Raw genomic sequence first — 16,915 nt, 5'->3', positions numbered from 1 at the left:
TGTTGTATCAGTTGTCATTTTATGTTAACTGTTCTTTTGATCTCTCCCCCCTGAGGAAATTAATTTCATCTGTGCTGTATGTTGTACATGTAGCATGTTGACATGAAGATGAGAGGAATCAATGACATCATTAAAGAATTGTTTAGAATAGACTTGATGACATGTTTATTCAATTTTCCGCAGAGGAAGTGCGCGTCTTTACAATGACAACACAAGCTAAGAGACGCCCGGTTCATTATACACGTCATGCTTGCTGTATAGAGCAGAAAATCACAGATTCATTTACTGTTAGTGCAGTGAATTGGAGGATGAAGAAGAGGGAAAATGCACAATGCTTTGATGTTTAAAGTGTACATGATTCTGAAACATTCCTCAGGCACTTTGCGGGTGGTTGTTAACCTCGTGAATCAAATGTTGCACCTCTTTGACACGACTTTTCATTGACAAACTCAAGGAACCAATGCCATATATATCATTTAGTTGCACTGTTGTTGGAATGCAATTGTACAGACAGGCTTCATGTGCTCACGCGCAAAAGACAGTCCAGTCCATTCATGTCTCTCATCCAGAATGGGGTGACATGACATGAGTGATCAATAACATGAACACTGGTGACCACGCCAGCCTTAAACTCCCAGTACAATGTCACAAATGCACACGTAGGCATTCAAAACTCAATTTGTGCCATGATTTGCAACATTATTATAGACAGCATGTGGTTACAACACTGCATCTACATTCAAGAGGCGACAAATAATTGGAGCTCAATGTAAAACTGCTACGTCCCTCCTCACTCTATAAATCCTGTTCGATCCATCCCTGTTTTCAGAAAAAAAGGGATTAAAATAACAGCTTACATGTCTCGTGTTTATATATATGACAACACTGTAATATGACGTACATTGTATCCTATGCATGATTAGAACATGCTGTCAAATGAAACAATCATGTTATAACTTTATTTCAATGAGAAAAGTGCACCATGAGACAAGACCAGTTTGAACATTCGCTGGTGGGAACATGTGAACTGGAGTTGCTCATTACATAGTGCTCATCCACTAAGCAACATGACTGAAAATCATAGGAATAACTTGAGATATTGTCACGTGCAAGTGGGTTTAGTTTTGACACTGCTCGTTTAAGTAATGCATGAACCGGTAGTCTTTGTGGGAGATCGTGCGGGTTTCCTAGAGGGGCTGATCTGAGAATGCGGTATAACTCTTGACGCGTCCAAAGATGAACGGGGTGTACATCTTGTTAAGGTCAAAAGCGCTGATAACAGTTTCTCCAGTCTGTCTAAAAAAAGAATGTTGAAAATGTGTTTTGAAACTTTCCGTTTTTTTTTATAAGGATTCAATATTATCGGATTTAAAATAAATCTGTGAAACATATCATGCTTTGTAATTTATATACTGTCCATTGACGTCTGTATCTGATGAAATGTTTCTATTTATGCATGAGACACGTTCCATTCATTCTTCCAGTTTGGAAGATTTCCCAAACCCTTCATCTTAAGGTCACATAGTAATTTACCCAAAACGTTGCAACAACCCTCCTTGTGTGTGGTAGGTCTTACTTGTAAGTGATGTGGCAAGAATGGTGAATCCACGCCAGTTTATTGAAACTCTGGCGCCCCACGGAGGAGAGAAGAAGTCCCACGTGAAAAGTGTGCTCGGACTCGGGGGCGGGGTTCCGCCTGCAGAACCGATTCTTTTGCATTTCGGACGATTTCTGGACATAGGCGCACGCACACATACGGACAAATGATTTCATTCATCAAAAATACATTACGTTTATATCGTCAAGTAAAAAGAAAATGGAACGTTTAGTGCTGTCAAGAGATGAAAAAAACACAAGCATCAAATGTAAAAAGGGATATTAGAAAAAGGCAACCCACCTACAGAAACAAAGTCAGAGGTTCAAATCTAGATTAATGCGATAAAAAAACATAATGGTGTTAAATAGGGCTGTAAGTAATTATTCATAATCAACACAACAATTTGAAACCTCTAGTAATGTTTCATTCAAGAAATAAAATCCTTGTTGAACCGATAAAATACTCTTACCTCCTCCTTTCTCTTGCGGACGACAGCGTAAACTTTGGTTTGGTTGTCCGTCTCCTGGGAAAGACGGTAGTGGCCGAACTTGACGGCATCTATTCTGCAGAAACACCATAGATGCAGAAAATAATGACACTCGGCCCAACTGAAGGAACTCTACTTCCCACACAGAGCTCGGAAGATGGTCAAAATTCCTCCCGTGTGAGTGGTACGTTTCTGCAACATGGCCTCACCTGACATTTTGAGTGCGTAAGCGAGGGACAATCGAGAGAGGCTCCTCAGGCGTGGTCAGCATGAGCACGCTGCCATCAGGGAAAAAGCGCAGATACCTGACAACACACAAAAATATGCACAATATACTGACCTCCAAGTTGACAAAAAGAAACAAAGTGCGCGTGTGTGTCCAAAATCAACCTGTAGAAATCAACATGGTGCCAAGGCCGGTAGAAGCCATCCAGGGATTGCTCTCCTTGACGAATGTACGACGTCCTGCTGATGTAGACGCCTGCTCGGACAATGTGAGAATTACGTTTTTGTTTTCGTTCTTCGTCCTATTGAAGCATTGCTACACTGCATAGTTACCTACCATCAAAACGGACGCGGGGCCTCTCCAGGAACATCTCTCTCCAAGACAGGAAATGTCCCAACTTAGTGCAGTTACGTCCCCACACTCTTTGACAGGCTGAACGCCAAATCTCCGGATCCCTGCCATACACACGATAAGGATTTTACATGAAGGATCCAGTTATTCGCAAAATGACATCCTCTGGCTCCCTCCAGTAAACGTAAAAAAAAATAAGTCACAGGATCACAATGATTTAAACACATTTTAACGCGATAAAGTACATTTGATCAGCACAGTTCAGTCGTATTCACCTTTTAAATTTTACCTTTGAAAACTGACCACTTCTAAAAGGTCTTATTTAAAATTTAATTTGTTTTTTAAAAAATATTTGACTAACATATTTTATTTCCATACCTCATCGTATTATAGTGGCTTCTAATCTTCGAAGTGTATATCTTATCAGGAGCATCTGCGGCATTTTAAATAAACAGAAGGCGTCCTACACGTGGTGCAAAAAAATTTACATGCACTGCAGTACTTTACGTGCATGTATGTCATTAGTCAAGTCATACCCACGATTAAAATATAGCTGCATCATATGTACTGTACTTAGCATTAGCAAGACACATTAATACATTATGTTGCCTTTTTACACTCCTTTATTATATTCCCAACACATAAAATTTAGATTATAATAGTGGTTGACATGCTGCAGTCTTGACAGTAACTGGGGGAGATGTTATGATGCTGACAGTGAAGACAAAAGGTAGCTTTTGACTAACATGATTGCATACATTGTTGATTAATGTGGTCGGCGGTGCTGACCTTGCGCAAATGTAAAAGCCGCGGCACACCAATGACAGCTGTTCCAGGGCTCGCATGTCCAGGTCACGTGACACAACCCAACGAAATATGTACATGACGATCTCCCGTGGCAAGGCTATAGTCATGTAGGAACACATCACCAAGTTGACTTTGGGGTGATAATTTAAGGAGGACGGGGATAATATGACATAAGGATGCCCACTACCTGATAGATGCACCTGAGATTTTTCCAGGTCAGGGGAGCAAATTTTGGGAAAGGAAGTTGCCAAAGTGAGCTCCTGCTCAAAGTAGGCAACCAGATCCTCAATCTCCCCATCGGCGTCTCTCTCCTCCCTGCTGTGATACAACATGTGAATGAATCTGTGATAGTGAGCACTTCTTTTTGCTGTGATAATGCAATTTCAATCACTTGAGTTCAGCTCAAGGAAAATGAAAGTGCACTATGTTTATGTAGACTATTTCAACTTGTGTTTGATGGATTTAAAAAAAAATATTTTCAGACCGTAACACCACCACACATTAATTACCCTTCAAAAGTTTGGGTGAGATTAAAAAAATGTATGAAAAATGAAAGAAAAGCATATCATTTTTTCAGTTAATGTTAATCAGAATCAGCTTTATTGCCAAGTATGTAGAACACACAAGGAATTTGTCTCCGGTAGAACATCAAAAAATTACATAAAAAGATACAGCCCAGACATTGTTAATGTGGTAGAGAAAAAAACCCTGTGCTTTTCTTGAAAACTGAAAGACATTTCTAAGTGCGCTATAAAACGGTGAATGGCAGTGCATACATGTATACTGCATGCAACAGAGTTGGAGATGCCAAACTTTTGTGCATAACTGTGTCAGCAATGTGGAGCATCTTACTAGTTTCCCTCAACTTGGTCAGCTTCGGAGTGGCTGTAGTTGATCTTTGATTCGATATCGGGCACAAGCTGCATAGCCAGGCGGTAGAATTTGATAGCTGCCAGCGACAACAACAAAATTAGTTCAGGCAACAAAGTGAGTTTTCAACCACATGTAACACAACACAGATCATTTTTAATTAATTTCCAAGGCTTTTAAAACCACATTAAGTGGCTCAGTGGAACATCCGTCACTTGGGGGTTAACCTCTAAACTCCATAGGGTTGTGCTGCATTAGTGAAGCTCCAATCAAAAAAAAATAAATAACTCCATGACTTTTTCCTTAATAAATGTCAAGCTTTGTCAAGGAAACACATTGGTAATCATGTGGAGTGGTGGTTAGCATGTCTGCTTCACATTCAGTGGTTTTCCGTTCAAACACCTCTTTGCGCCTGAGGACATTAAGAGACTCACCTTCGTAAAAAGCTCCATTCTGCTCTTCCTGAACAGCTCTCAAATACAACTCTGCAGCCTGACAGGAGGAATTATTTTAAAAAAGATGGATTGGATTTGCCTTTATTAGTCTCGCAGTGGAGAAATTTACATTTCACAGCAGCAATGTTATGTTGAGCATGGACTCAAGATAACAGGTCCTGTCACACATGGTGGGGACGTACCTCTTCCTCACGAGCAATTTCTTGCGCCTTCCTCTGACTCGAAGCTCGCAGCAGCCTCCTATCACAGCTCGGTTTGAGTTCGGACATCCACTTAGCTCGGAAAACATTGAGCTGCAACTGCAGTTGAATCATTTCATTACTTGTTAGGGACTGGCTAATGGTGAAAATTTTAGGGCCACTTATCCATTTTTAAAATTTATTTAATTTGATTTTAAAATTTTTAAAACATTATACATAATATTAAAGTTGAATAAGTATCATTCCAACAATGTATGAACAGTGCTTCATGATGTGCAAAGCTATTTATTTTACCTCAAGATTTGGGTCGTCAGAACCCTCATCTTCATCCTCAAGCGTGTCACCAACATTCACATGTTCTTCAGCCTAGTAAAAGTCGACAAACATAAAACACATATTTATTCACCATTACCCTAATGATGATAAAAGAGCAAATTTTGACAAAATGCCTTGCTTTCTCCAAAACCCCCCATGGAGCTTCGCTTGCCTGTTGTACCTAAACTGGAATCTTGCATTCTGCTGCCAAGCTGATTGGCTATCAGTGGGTGACTTATTCATATTCAGTGTTATTATTACCCAGGAGTTATATTAAAGCACCCTTGGATGCCCTAAAAGGTGCTGTACAAATCTAGAGCGTCTGTCATGATGTTGATGATTCATTCATTTTCCGAACCGCTTTATCCCCACTAGGATCCCACTGGGGGAGGGGAGAGATGATCCCAGCTGTGTTTTGGTAGTAGCCAAGGGACACCATGATCCTGTTGCCACCCAATCGCAGAGGACACAGAAACAAACAACAATTTGCACTCACACCTCAAAACAATTTGGAGTGTTCAATCATATGTCATACATGATTTTGGAATGTGGGAAGAAAAGGGACGACCCAGAGAAAACCCATGCAATCCCACGGATAACATGCAAAATCCACATAGGAAGGCCGGAGCTGGAATTGAACCTCTCCACTGTGAAGTCAATGTGCAAACTATTCGACTACCATGCCGCCTGATGATGATGAAGATTGCTATTATTCATATTATTATTGACACTAAATAGCATGAATACATATGTCACATATGAATGTTTAAAACATTTCAACAGTAGCCAAAATGGAACTGTATAGTGCCACTTTCTGCAGTTTTTGCAGTGCAGTTTTTTGACGACAATACTAGTGCAGCGTGTTCTACCGGAAACAAATTCCTTGTGTGCTCTACATACTTGGCAATAAAGATGATTCTGATTCTGATGAACTGCCACCTGAAACCTCGATTCACACTTTGTGAATTACCATGATATGGTTAATTGACAATCTACACAGACGTCATGGGGGAGGAAAAACGCAATCTTCAGCGGGCACATTAGTATTTTTGTTGATTGTGTTGCGACAGTAACTTAAAAAACACTACACCAACTGTGCTATTAGGCCAATGATTTTGGACTGTGTAAATTGGTATTTAAATGTGTTCAAATGAAACACAGGTAAACGCAATTCAGTATTTGACAATTTAACTAGTTCGTCGCTTGTGGGATTAAATGTCACTTGCAGAAAGTGACGATAGACATATTGGTTGAAGTTAGCTAAATGCTAGCTAAACGGCGAACTACCTAACGCCGTACACGCGCGGTGACATACCATGCCAATTTGGCCAAGAGAGTCCTTTTGAGTAAGCACGTGTCTTCACAAAGTTCAGCAAGAAGTTTACAGGTCACGGTCGGAGAAACGGACCACACAACGAACATATTTACGAGCTCGCAAGAACGCAGCCATTTCGATTGTCGGTCCAAGGCGAGCTTGGAGACTGAAAGTCAAGTAATCCGGAAGTCGCGCACCTGTCTGCTTTATTTGGGTTGTCACTGTTGACATTTTTACACGACAACCTACGAAATTAAGCAAAGTTTGTTATTTTACGACGAAAAAATCTCAACACATCTCAGTGATCTCGGGTCAACGTTAATGTTCCTGACGCTCTTCAAATGAATTGCGCAACAACACTTTTGCAACTTGTAAATTACACTCTCAACCTAGATAGTAGTTCAAATAAAAATTGCTTTGTAGTATGAACATTTTCGCCAACTCAAATGTTACTATTAGATTATGGGGGTCACCCTTTAACTGTATAGGGTGAACTGCAAAATAACCTTTTTTTATTTACCAGAGAGGAATCATTACACTCAAAATTGTTCACACCCACTTATTTCCGCATATACAACACTACCCTAAAGTCCCGCCCTGTTGTGTTACGTACATTTGTATTTAACGTTTTCTAAGCGAAGATTTGTTTCTGTATATTTAATCTCTGCATCAACGTCTTATTTGTATCAAGTTTAATAGTTACTCGCTGTGATTTTTCTGCCTTCATAGTTACGTGTGAACGACAAGGGCGCAGCATACATTTAATAATTTGTTGTAAAAAATGTCACGTCCAACACATTGTGTCTCGGGAGATACCTACTAAATTTAAAATCGTATGATCAGTACAGTTTTTGCTTTTTTGAATGTTGCTGTGCCGATTACCATTTTGTGTTTAGGACCCCTTTACTGAGCGAGTTGCTTGTTCTGTAGCCACGGATGGACATAAGTCTTCTTGTGCCGGTCCCAAGCCCGGATAAATACAGAGGGGTGCGTCAGGAAGGGCATCCGACGTAAAAGCTTGGCCAAAACAAACATGCGGATCAAACCTCTAAAGATGGAGGACATTGTATTTTATTTATTATAGTAGCTATGCTTGTCTGTGACTGTAAAGTGTCCTTGAGAACTTTGAAAGGCGCTTAAAATGTAATGTATTATTATTATTATTATTATTATTATTATTATTATTATTATTATTATTATTATTATTATTATTATTATTATTGATTTGCTGTGGCGACCCCTTGAAGGGAAAAGCCGAAAGGAAAAGAAGATCTTTGGTATCAATGACGAGCTGTGATTTGTTGTGAAATTGCTGCAAGTATCGCATTCAAACATCGCGAGATTTTAGGCGAATCCTCTCCCAGCGAGATTGGGCCTGGTTTTGATTGCATTTATATTTGGTGGAGACCCACAGAGGATGTATGTGTTTACAGCTAACCCGTCAATGTGTCATTTTGCTGCAAATTGTTGCTCATTTTTGACTATGTGCTCTTGTGGAACTGATGCGAGGAAGGTGAGAATTGTTTCCTGTCTTCTTTTTAACACGGCTCGAGGGTCTATTTGGTTATCTTTCATACAGTAGCGCTGTTTGTTTTCTGTCCAGTGGACCGCAGTCGACCACTACGTGTGTTCTAAATTGCTACACAAAACTAGAAGCGTTCAAGCAAAACGTAACACAAATGGCATACAGTATTTGAGAAGATTTGTATTTCGCGACGACGAATACATTCACGGAATTTGCTTAGTTGTGCTAACTCTTTGTTTGCTAGCTTTAAGTATACATTATTGTTATAAATAGGATCTGTGTACGCTTGCTCGCACAAGTCCCGTTAGTCCTGGCGAAGTACCAGAGATGCGCCCATGACGCTGAAACGGCGCTCCATTACATTAAGTGAAGTGACCCAACTCCCTTCTGCAACCCATTTAGTTGAATCCGGACATCGTAATCCTGACAGGGAGGATTTGATGTAAAACTGCCATGATTAATTTAACAATGAAGTGGCAAAACACTTTGATTGCGTTGATATGTGGTTTCATCCATGCATTATCCAAATTGTATATCCTTAGGAGGGTCCCCCTATATTTATTTATACAAGAAGGTTCTGAGGGGTGGGCGTGCTGACCACTGGGCGTGCTAACCAGTCACCCACAGTGCTGTCATGTGTCTTACCATTGTTGCATAGTTCATGTCATGCTTGTATACAGGATGAGGCTATGGTAAATACTGTAGAGGATGGCTGGCAGCGAAAAAGTCGGAAAGTATAGGGAGGGAAATGGAAGGCAGAAACATTGGTTAAGAAATAGAGATGAGAGCATTAAAAAGTTTATCTCGATGAAGACAGTTTTCAGCATCCCCCCTCCACCCCGAATAAAAAAAATGTAATTTAATAAAAAAAAGTTTAAAGTGTAGTACGTAATTGTGATCTCACGCAGAATGCTAATTATCATATTCTTGTGCTTCCTCCAACAAAGCCAGGAGGAGTCAAGTGCATGACACAATGAATCCTCTACCTGTGGACTTGTGGCATTGTCACAGCACTTTTGGCTGCATTCAGCTGCGGCAGGCAAGCAAATCTCAGCTCCCTACCCAATTGACCTCTTCCCCAGGGTGAGGGTATGGACAGACAAGGACAATGAACAGATACAACACGCTCAAGCAACTTGGGGATGGCACATATGGCTCGGTCATCCTCGGACGCAACCTGGAGTCCGGAGAGCTTGTGGCCATTAAGAAGTGAGTGTGTGTGTGGTTTGTTTAAACTTGATCTGTGGACTGTGTCGTCTAACTGTAAAGTGAACTCAAATAATGCTTGGCAACCAGAACATCAATGAGAATATTGCTGTAACCTGAAGTGTATTTTTCATTTAGAATGAAAAGAAAGTTCTACTCATGGGAAGAATGCATGAATCTCCGTGAAGTTAAGGTCGGTAAAGTTATCTGTTACACAGTCACAGCCCCCCCCCCGAGTGTTTAAGATTTGTACAACACAAATACAATTCAGATGAAGAGCAAAGGAAAATAATTGCTTTGTGCTTTTGCACTTAGTGTATATAGGACCATATGTCGTACCGCATTAAGAGGCATCGTGTCAGTTCCGGTCCAATCTCTGTATTTAACATATACACAACATGCACTGTGTGAATGGAAGCAACCATGATAAAATGTACGCCACATTAAACCCCCACGTCAGCTTTTCAGACATCTCGGATTCAAGCAGTATGTGTGTTGGTTGGTAAGAGTGTCGACCGCAACACACGGTGGTACACGCCCCCATATAACCATTTCAGTGGCCCCACATGTTATTTCCTCCTGAGCTGAAAAGCCAGATTTGGCATTGATTTATTCAAGTGGATCCTTTTGTTCCTATTTGAAAAGTGAATTATACATTGACGAATGCTGGAGTGATGTGAAACACTCAGTTTGTTCTGCTTTCTTTTCACACTCAGACAGAATGTTACACTCAACCCACAGCAGCTCTTAAGAGTCAAAGGTGATTCTCGTGTGTTATTGTCAGCTCTTTTCCCCCCACTTTGAACTTATGTACCCCTTTTCTAAGAGTTTGACTTTTTAAAGCAGTCGGAGATTTAGCCGGCTTGAAACTACGACAGCATGTCAAGGCGTCAAAAGTGAAAATCCCAGTATGGCCTCCTCACTAAAATGTAGCATGATGAAACCTGAATCATTCCTGTGCATCATGGCTTGTGTTAACAGTTTTACATTGTCTTTAATTGCACGTCCGTATGTGCTCAATTTTATGCTGAAAAACTTCCCTTTTCATTTCAGTCCTTAAAGAAGCTCAACCACGCTAATGTGATTAAGCTGAAGGAGGTCATTAGGGAGAATGACCACTTGTACTTTATCTTTGAGTACATGAAGGAAAACCTGTATCAGCTCATGAAAGACAGGTACTGTACTGTATACCAACTGCATTTTGAAATCCTGACTTCTCTACATTTAGCTTTTTTTTCTTCCTGCTTCAGGGCTCGGCTGTTCCCAGAGTCTGCTGTTCGAAATATCATGTTTCAGATTCTCCAGGGCCTTGCATTCATTCATAAACATGGTATGTTACACCACAGCACCTTTGAAATACTCTGTTAACCCCTGTAAGTTTATACGGTAAACAGGCATCTCTTTTAGGGTTTTTTCACAGAGACATGAAGCCTGAGAATCTTCTGTGCATGGGCCCAGAATTGGTGAAGATAGCCGATTTTGGCCTCGCCCGTGAAATAAGATCTCGACCACCATACACAGACTATGTGTCAACCAGATGGCAAGTGACATTGTCTTGAGGATTCGCGCAATACTCGCTGGCAAATTAGGTGGCCCTAATTACCCTCTCAAACCCCAGCATTGATGTCTAATTTTTAGTGAACTTTTACGTGTACTTCAGCGTTCCCCAAACTTTACTGAGCCAATGAACCCATTTCACAAAGGAAAAATCTCACTGCACACCTCCATCACCATCATCATTCTCATTCAAGTTCTAGTCCCAGTGAATCCCAGACGTTTCTCCCCCACCCTGCTTCTTGCCCAAAGTCAGCTAGGATATGTTCCAGCTCACCCAAGGAGGACAGTTAAAAAAGTCAAAAAAAGAAACAATCCAACCAGTAGGTGGTAATTAAGATTTTGTTGTTTTCCTGGACAGGTACCGAGCACCAGAGGTCCTCCTCAGGTCCATATCCTACAGTTCCCCCATAGACCAGTGGGCGGTGGGCTGCATCATGGCAGAGCTTTATACCCTCAGGCCTTTATTCCCAGGCTCCAGTGAGGTGGACACAATTTTCAAGATTTGCCAAGTTTTGGGCACACCAAAAAAGGTAACCATTTCAATGTGTGATCAGGATTAACTCAATCACTCCCAGACATGTGCAAAAATGTGTCCACTCCAGTGCCAGGGTTTTTGTCTTTGTCACTTGAATTCCAGGACCCACAGACTATGGAATTTAGGAATATATAAATTCAATTCAGCATTAGAAACCGTCGACTATTTTCTTTCATCAGAAAAAAGAGTTAATTCCTAAATTATATGGATTTGGAGTTATGTGATCTTGAAATGAGGGTGCTGTCCAAAATACAATGCAATACATACATATTGGTTTGTATAGCGCTTTAACATCAGCTGAAGCTGGAACAAAGCACTAACATGGAAAGGGGGAAATGCTTCCTTTTGTGTAAAAGAAAAAACATTGCCAGAGGCCATGGGCCAGCGCTTTATCGGCACGCAAGCATGAAAAAACAAAACCCGAACAAATCCGGGAATGGTGCACTCCATCATATTTTCAATTCCTGAACAAATTAGTCCATGGCAGTGAATGAGTTAATTCAAGTGCATCTGAAATGAAATTCGGTTTTCATTTGATCACAAATGTGAGTGTAAAGTGGAGATCATCTTTTTTTCCATCGAGAATGATTGGTCAGAGGGATTCCAGCTAGCCAGTGCCATGTATTTCCGATGGCCTCAGTGTGTTCCCAGTAATTTGAAGACGCTGATTCCGAATGCCAGTCCTGAAGCCATCCACCTGATGACTGACCTGCTTCAATGGGACCCCAAGAAAAGACCAACTTCTGCTCAGGTAAGCCTTCATGGAAATCACTGATGGAAATTATGTGTTCAAGTCTGGCAAACGATTGTGTATACAAATGTGGTATATAGCTGTGTGAATAACTCATTCAAGAATTTTTAGAGAAATAGGAGGAACAAATGCTCCCCGGCACATACTGATGATGCACACAATTTTGATGTTTTCTGTAGGTGTTATGTTGTGGGCGAGAACAGGTTGTTGTTATTTCTATTAATTTCAATGGGTAACAATGATTTGATGTACAAAAAAATTGCTTTTGTACTGTATCGTCAGTTTATTTCAAAAGCAAAAAATATTGATTTGCACAATATCGTGTGCAGGCTCTCAGGTACTCGTACTTCCATGTGGGCCAGGCTTTGGGAACCCCACAACAGATCCTGGAGCAGGGAAGACCCCAGTCTCATCCATTTCCCTCGACGCCACCGTTATTACAGTCCCAACAGACTCCACAGCAGCAACCATTAAATCTGAGGCCTGTGCCTCCCTCTCAACCACCGCCAGCGCACAATCAACACTGCACCCCCCCCAGGCCTGTGCAGCAGCTCCAGCCTTCCCCAGCTCCGCCAGCGACATACCAACGGCACATGGAGCTGGTTCGAGAGCAGCAACCGAAGCACCTTCTCAAGCAGGAACCCAGAGAAGGAACACCCCAGATTCATTTACCTTACATTCTTGACAAGAACAAGGTGAGACTCTCCAGAGTCCCAGGCTGCACTCCACATTTTCTACTTGTGTCACTACATATATTCGTAATGTTTCACTATATTGTTTGACAGATACAAATGTGTTCTCTCTGTTCCATTCAATTTGACTTTTCTATTCACAGACCAGGCAGGAAAGTGACAACGCAACCTCACTGACCTACCAGATGAAAGCAAAGGGTGGGCGTCGCCGCTGGGGTCACAGCACAGGGCACCTTAAAGAGGATGAGTGGGATGACTATGAAGACAGTGAATTGACACCATCGAGTATTCTGGGGAAAAGCAAGTGCTCGAAAGACAACTCCAGGCAGGCAGCTGAGCCACTTACAAGGTGATATGATTGAATCACAAAACACATTTTATTTTCATTTCCTTTTTAAAGATTTTTGTTTTGAACTCCAAATCAAACCACTTTCAGGCATTCACTTTTCAGGTTCCACTTTCCATACCTCATACTACATTATGCCCAAACATTCTGGGAAGTGCTGAGCTTGATTGAATATACTTGCACCATAGGATACATTCCCCAATGTGTGTCCTGTGCCACTCAGATTTAGCGACGTTCTGGACTTCAGTCACCCTAACGGCAAAGAAGAAGCACCTTTAAACCTCAACAAAGCTTTGGGTTACCAGGAATCAGCAAGGACTGCATCTGCCAAACAACACTACCTGAAGCAGTCTCGATATTTACCAGGTATCAATTTATAAATACAATGCCATTACAGTAAAGTCTCGTTATATCGATATCGGATATATCGATAGTCCCGGTTATATCGATACTATTTCTATGCACGCACGGAGAAAATTACATGCAAACAGGGTCGGATATATCGATAGTCCCGGTTATATCGATATTTTTTCAGACTCCCTTGAATATCGATATAACGAGACTTTACTGTATATGTTTGTTTTCTTAACTCTTTCTCCATGTCGCCCAGGTATCACCACAAAGAAAAATGTGACCATAAACGCCAATAAAGACATGTCCGGAAGTCTGTGGGGACACAGCAGTATTCCATTCGGTGGCACACTACCAAGCAGAGGTCTTCATGGTAATCTCACTGTCGTCATTGCATCTGCTGACACCTTTGGTCACATTTTATTGTAGGAATATCGCCGGTCAGGAGGGATAAGTGAAGAGGGCCAGTCACAATCTACAAAATGACATGGGTCTTCAAAATATACATATACTGTATAAATATAGAAATAAAATCATTCAAATAAAAAATACCGTATAGAATTGTCTTATGGAGAGACGCTAACTTCTCATTTCTTTACAAGTAAATACAAAAAAACAATTATTTAAATCGAACACATCAGTAAGTTATGAAAGAATATGTTTTACTTTGCACTTTCTGTTAAAATTTGGTGTAATTGTACTGAAGAGTTTGACATTGGCACTAATTAAAAATGAAAACAACAAAAGCTGGGAGATTTGTTTCAAATGTTGTTAGCTTTGTAAGTCTTAAAGGACAACCGACGCCTCTGGACAAGTTGTGTCCATAATTTGTAAAATCGCGTCAAATGACTTCTAATGAGCGTATTTTACAAAGATTCCACCGCATATAGCTATATTTTACGTTTTAAGAATCACGCTGAATATTCCGCAAATTGGTGACGAGTCCTGACGTCACGTCACGGAAGGAATGCCCCTAACCGAGAAAGGACACACAATGCATTTTGCGGTACTTTGTTTGGTCTGAAAACTTCGTGTTGATGGTGAAATTAGAAGGAAAACACATAAATAACGCGATGGTGAATCGTTGTGTGTTGCACCGATCAACTATTTGATATTCGCTGACAAAAAAATCAGCCCATTTCCACGGAGCTTTGTCGCCATTTTCGGCCTTTTTTTGGTGCTACATTTCTTTCTAGATGCCTCAAAATGACACAGAATAAATTCTTTAATCGATTGCAATAATGTATGCTTTCCTCTTCAGAACTATTTGAATCATATTCATAACTGGATGATTAACAAGAAAGCATCTTTTTTGAATCTGAAGCCATTGTTTTGATTCTCGAGCAAGGCAAGACATCTTGGCGTGACACCACGAACATGGGGGCGGGACCTTCTGAAACTGGCCACTTCCGGGTTCAATTTGAAGTAGTTTTAGAGACTTTAAGTCATTTTTATTGGTGTTTTGCATTTGACTAAAATTATCAGCCTGTATGTTTTGGGTATTTTAGATGCTGTAAAACGTTTTTCTAATGTCAGTTAGGAAACAAAAAAGTGGTGTCGGTTGTCCTTTAAATATTCCAACTCAGTACAGTCAGTGATTAGTATATTTTATTTATTTCACTTTCTGCTACTTTTTTCTTTGGCTTGGACAGGCACAAATACAATCCCAGCTGGAAGCTTGCCAAAATTTTACACAAAAGATGTCGCTTCTGCTGGTCACAGATCACATCAGCGTCCTCCTTTGGAATCAACAGCGTCAAGTTAGGATTCTTTATCATTGTTGTTTTTACTCATTCATTTTAATATATTTTCTTGTTGTATTAATTGCGTGTCCTTTTTCATTTTTAAAGATTATGCAACATGGCGATCCACTCGGAGTCAGAGGACTACCTCCACCAATATGCCCAACAAAAGTCCCCCTTGTCTTTTACCACGTGCACCAGTACAGAGCATCCACGGGCGAATCGACTGGTCTGCCAAATATGGACACCGCTAGTGGCCTGAAAAACACACTTTACTTTACCTCCTAAGAGTCATCAAAGGCTGTACATACATCTTAACAGCAATAATATTGGCTTCACTACCCAAACCATGGATGTTGCATGTGTGTGTGTGTCTACATATGTATGTATGTATGTATGTATGTATGTATGTGTGGTTACATGAAATCATGTGTCGCCCCCCAAACAAAAGAGAAATTACACCTCTGTAATGTAATTATTACCTCTCCTTTCCAGTTGTTACATATTGTTATTTATATGAATTATTATCAGACCTGTGTACCAACATGTTGAAATGAAATGCATATTATGCACTGTGAGTTGTTTACAATAGATGACTCTGCTATTGTATATTACTTTCTATAAATATATGGCTGGTGTATATTTCTATAAATAAGTTGCTAATTTTTTTTTACTTTAATGCTGATGTACTGTTTGTGTGTGCGTGTTTTTTTCCAAATAAAGTCATGGCAGTGATTTAGCTTTTGGATTGGATTGGATTTGCCTATACAGTGAGACCTCAACTTACAAACTTTTCTTCTTAAGAACCTCTAATTTATGAAAAATAAACCTTATAGTAAGCACTATTTTCATAATACACACTCACCACGGGCACGCTTTTTGCTGATAATTTTACTATGATGGGACCGAAAAAAAACCCACCACAGGCTCGTGTTCAGCCCAGGAAGACACAAAATAAAATCACCGTCGCTGAGAAGAAGGAGATAATTGAAAAACACGAACGAGGTGTGCGTTTGTGTTATTTAGTGGCAGAGCACGGCTATGCTAAGTCAACCATTGCTCCGATTCTCCGGAACACAGAAGCCATCAAAGGTGCGTCTGTTGCAAAAGGTGATTCCGTGCTCTCAAAGCGACGGTCTTGGGCAATCGAAGAAGTTGAAAAAAAACATTATTTTACAGCACCGTTTATTTCTTTAATTACAGTCCTCATGTAATGTGCCTCTCTTTGTGACTTTATGATACAATGCAGTGTATTTCTTTCATTACAATACAATAGCACATTTATTATACATAGAATAAGGTATGTTGTGTGTAGTTTAAGGCTTATTTAGTTAAAAACTATATTTTATGGAAACCCGGGTACGGATTATTCTCATTTTAATGGTTTATGTGATTTTTTTTTTGGGAGATACACACTTTTCACCTTACACACTCTGTCTGGGAACCAATTAAGTGCGTAAATTGAGGTCTCACTGTATTAGTCTCACAGTGGAGAAATTTACATTTTGACTTGTGTTCCAATTTTTAACATTCAATTGACATGTTTTTCAAATCACATTTTGACATGCACCCAATAAATAATTTGCC

At 40.3% G+C, this 16,915-nt stretch overlaps 2 protein-coding genes across 9 annotated transcripts; one reads left to right on the top strand and one right to left on the bottom strand.

Annotated features, from left to right (window-relative positions):
- Positions 1-148: 148 nt before the first annotated feature.
- fbxo9 (F-box protein 9) lies at positions 149-6,939 on the bottom strand. 6 transcript variants are annotated; one of them, XM_089011352.1, is made up of 13 exons: positions 6,624-6,939; positions 5,288-5,359; positions 4,976-5,092; positions 4,773-4,830; positions 4,321-4,417; positions 3,656-3,786; positions 3,451-3,565; positions 2,647-2,765; positions 2,475-2,565; positions 2,294-2,389; positions 2,067-2,155; positions 1,577-1,731; positions 149-819 (listed from the first exon to the last, which is right to left on the bottom strand). In XM_089011352.1, the coding sequence occupies exons 1-12, from the start codon at positions 6,624-6,626 to the stop codon at positions 1,616-1,618; spliced, it is 1,104 nt and encodes a 367-aa protein (XP_088867478.1). In that variant the 5' UTR covers positions 6,627-6,939; the 3' UTR covers positions 149-819; positions 1,577-1,615. The 6 variants fall into 6 exon arrangements, with proteins under 6 accessions (XP_088867478.1, XP_088867476.1, XP_088867477.1 ...); XM_089011350.1 differs by having other exon boundaries at positions 2,067-2,160; positions 6,624-6,936; XM_089011351.1 differs by having other exon boundaries at positions 149-1,296; positions 6,624-6,936.
- A 1,040-nt stretch (positions 6,940-7,979) lies between these two features.
- On the top strand, positions 7,980-16,063 carry LOC148889398 (serine/threonine-protein kinase ICK-like). Of its 3 annotated transcripts, none has more exons than XM_089011344.1 (14): positions 7,980-8,136; positions 9,096-9,357; positions 9,493-9,547; positions 10,408-10,529; positions 10,605-10,684; positions 10,762-10,894; positions 11,270-11,441; positions 12,030-12,197; positions 12,527-12,892; positions 13,033-13,238; positions 13,459-13,601; positions 13,846-13,959; positions 15,239-15,346; positions 15,437-16,063. In XM_089011344.1, the coding sequence occupies exons 2-14, from the start codon at positions 9,257-9,259 to the stop codon at positions 15,580-15,582; spliced, it is 1,914 nt and encodes a 637-aa protein (XP_088867470.1). In that variant the 5' UTR covers positions 7,980-8,136; positions 9,096-9,256; the 3' UTR covers positions 15,583-16,063. The 3 variants fall into 3 exon arrangements, with proteins under 3 accessions (XP_088867470.1, XP_088867473.1, XP_088867472.1); XM_089011346.1 differs by having other exon boundaries at positions 7,985-8,136; positions 9,100-9,357; XM_089011347.1 differs by lacking the exon at positions 15,239-15,346.
- Positions 16,064-16,915: the final 852 nt, after the last annotated feature.

Source organism: Hippocampus bargibanti, linkage group LG13 (genome assembly GCF_051943395.1).
Source record: "Hippocampus bargibanti isolate YZ-2025 linkage group LG13, ASM5194339v1, whole genome shotgun sequence".
Lineage (NCBI taxonomy): Eukaryota > Metazoa > Chordata > Actinopteri > Syngnathiformes > Syngnathidae > Hippocampus > Hippocampus bargibanti.
This window is presented reverse-complemented; position numbering and strand designations above follow the sequence as displayed.

Excerpts from the sequence above, each read along its gene's own strand:
- LOC148889398 (XM_089011344.1), top strand. The coding sequence starts at position 9,257 with ATGAACAGATACAACACGCTCAAGCAACTTGGGGATGGCACATATGGC. Across the intron at positions 9,358-9,492 it reads GAGCTTGTGGCCATTAAGAA|AATGAAAAGAAAGTTCTACT; the intron begins GTGAGTGTGTGT and ends TTTTTCATTTAG. Across the intron at positions 11,442-12,029 it reads TTTTGGGCACACCAAAAAAG|AATGATTGGTCAGAGGGATT; the intron begins GTAACCATTTCA and ends TTTTCCATCGAG.
- fbxo9 (XM_089011349.1), bottom strand. Across the intron at positions 4,831-4,975 it reads AAATTGCTCGTGAGGAAGAG|GCTGCAGAGTTGTATTTGAG; the intron begins GTACGTCCCCAC and ends TCCTCCTGTCAG. Across the intron at positions 1,297-1,576 it reads TCTTGCCACATCACTTACAA|ACAGACTGGAGAAACTGTTA; the intron begins GTAAGACCTACC and ends TTCTTTTTTTAG.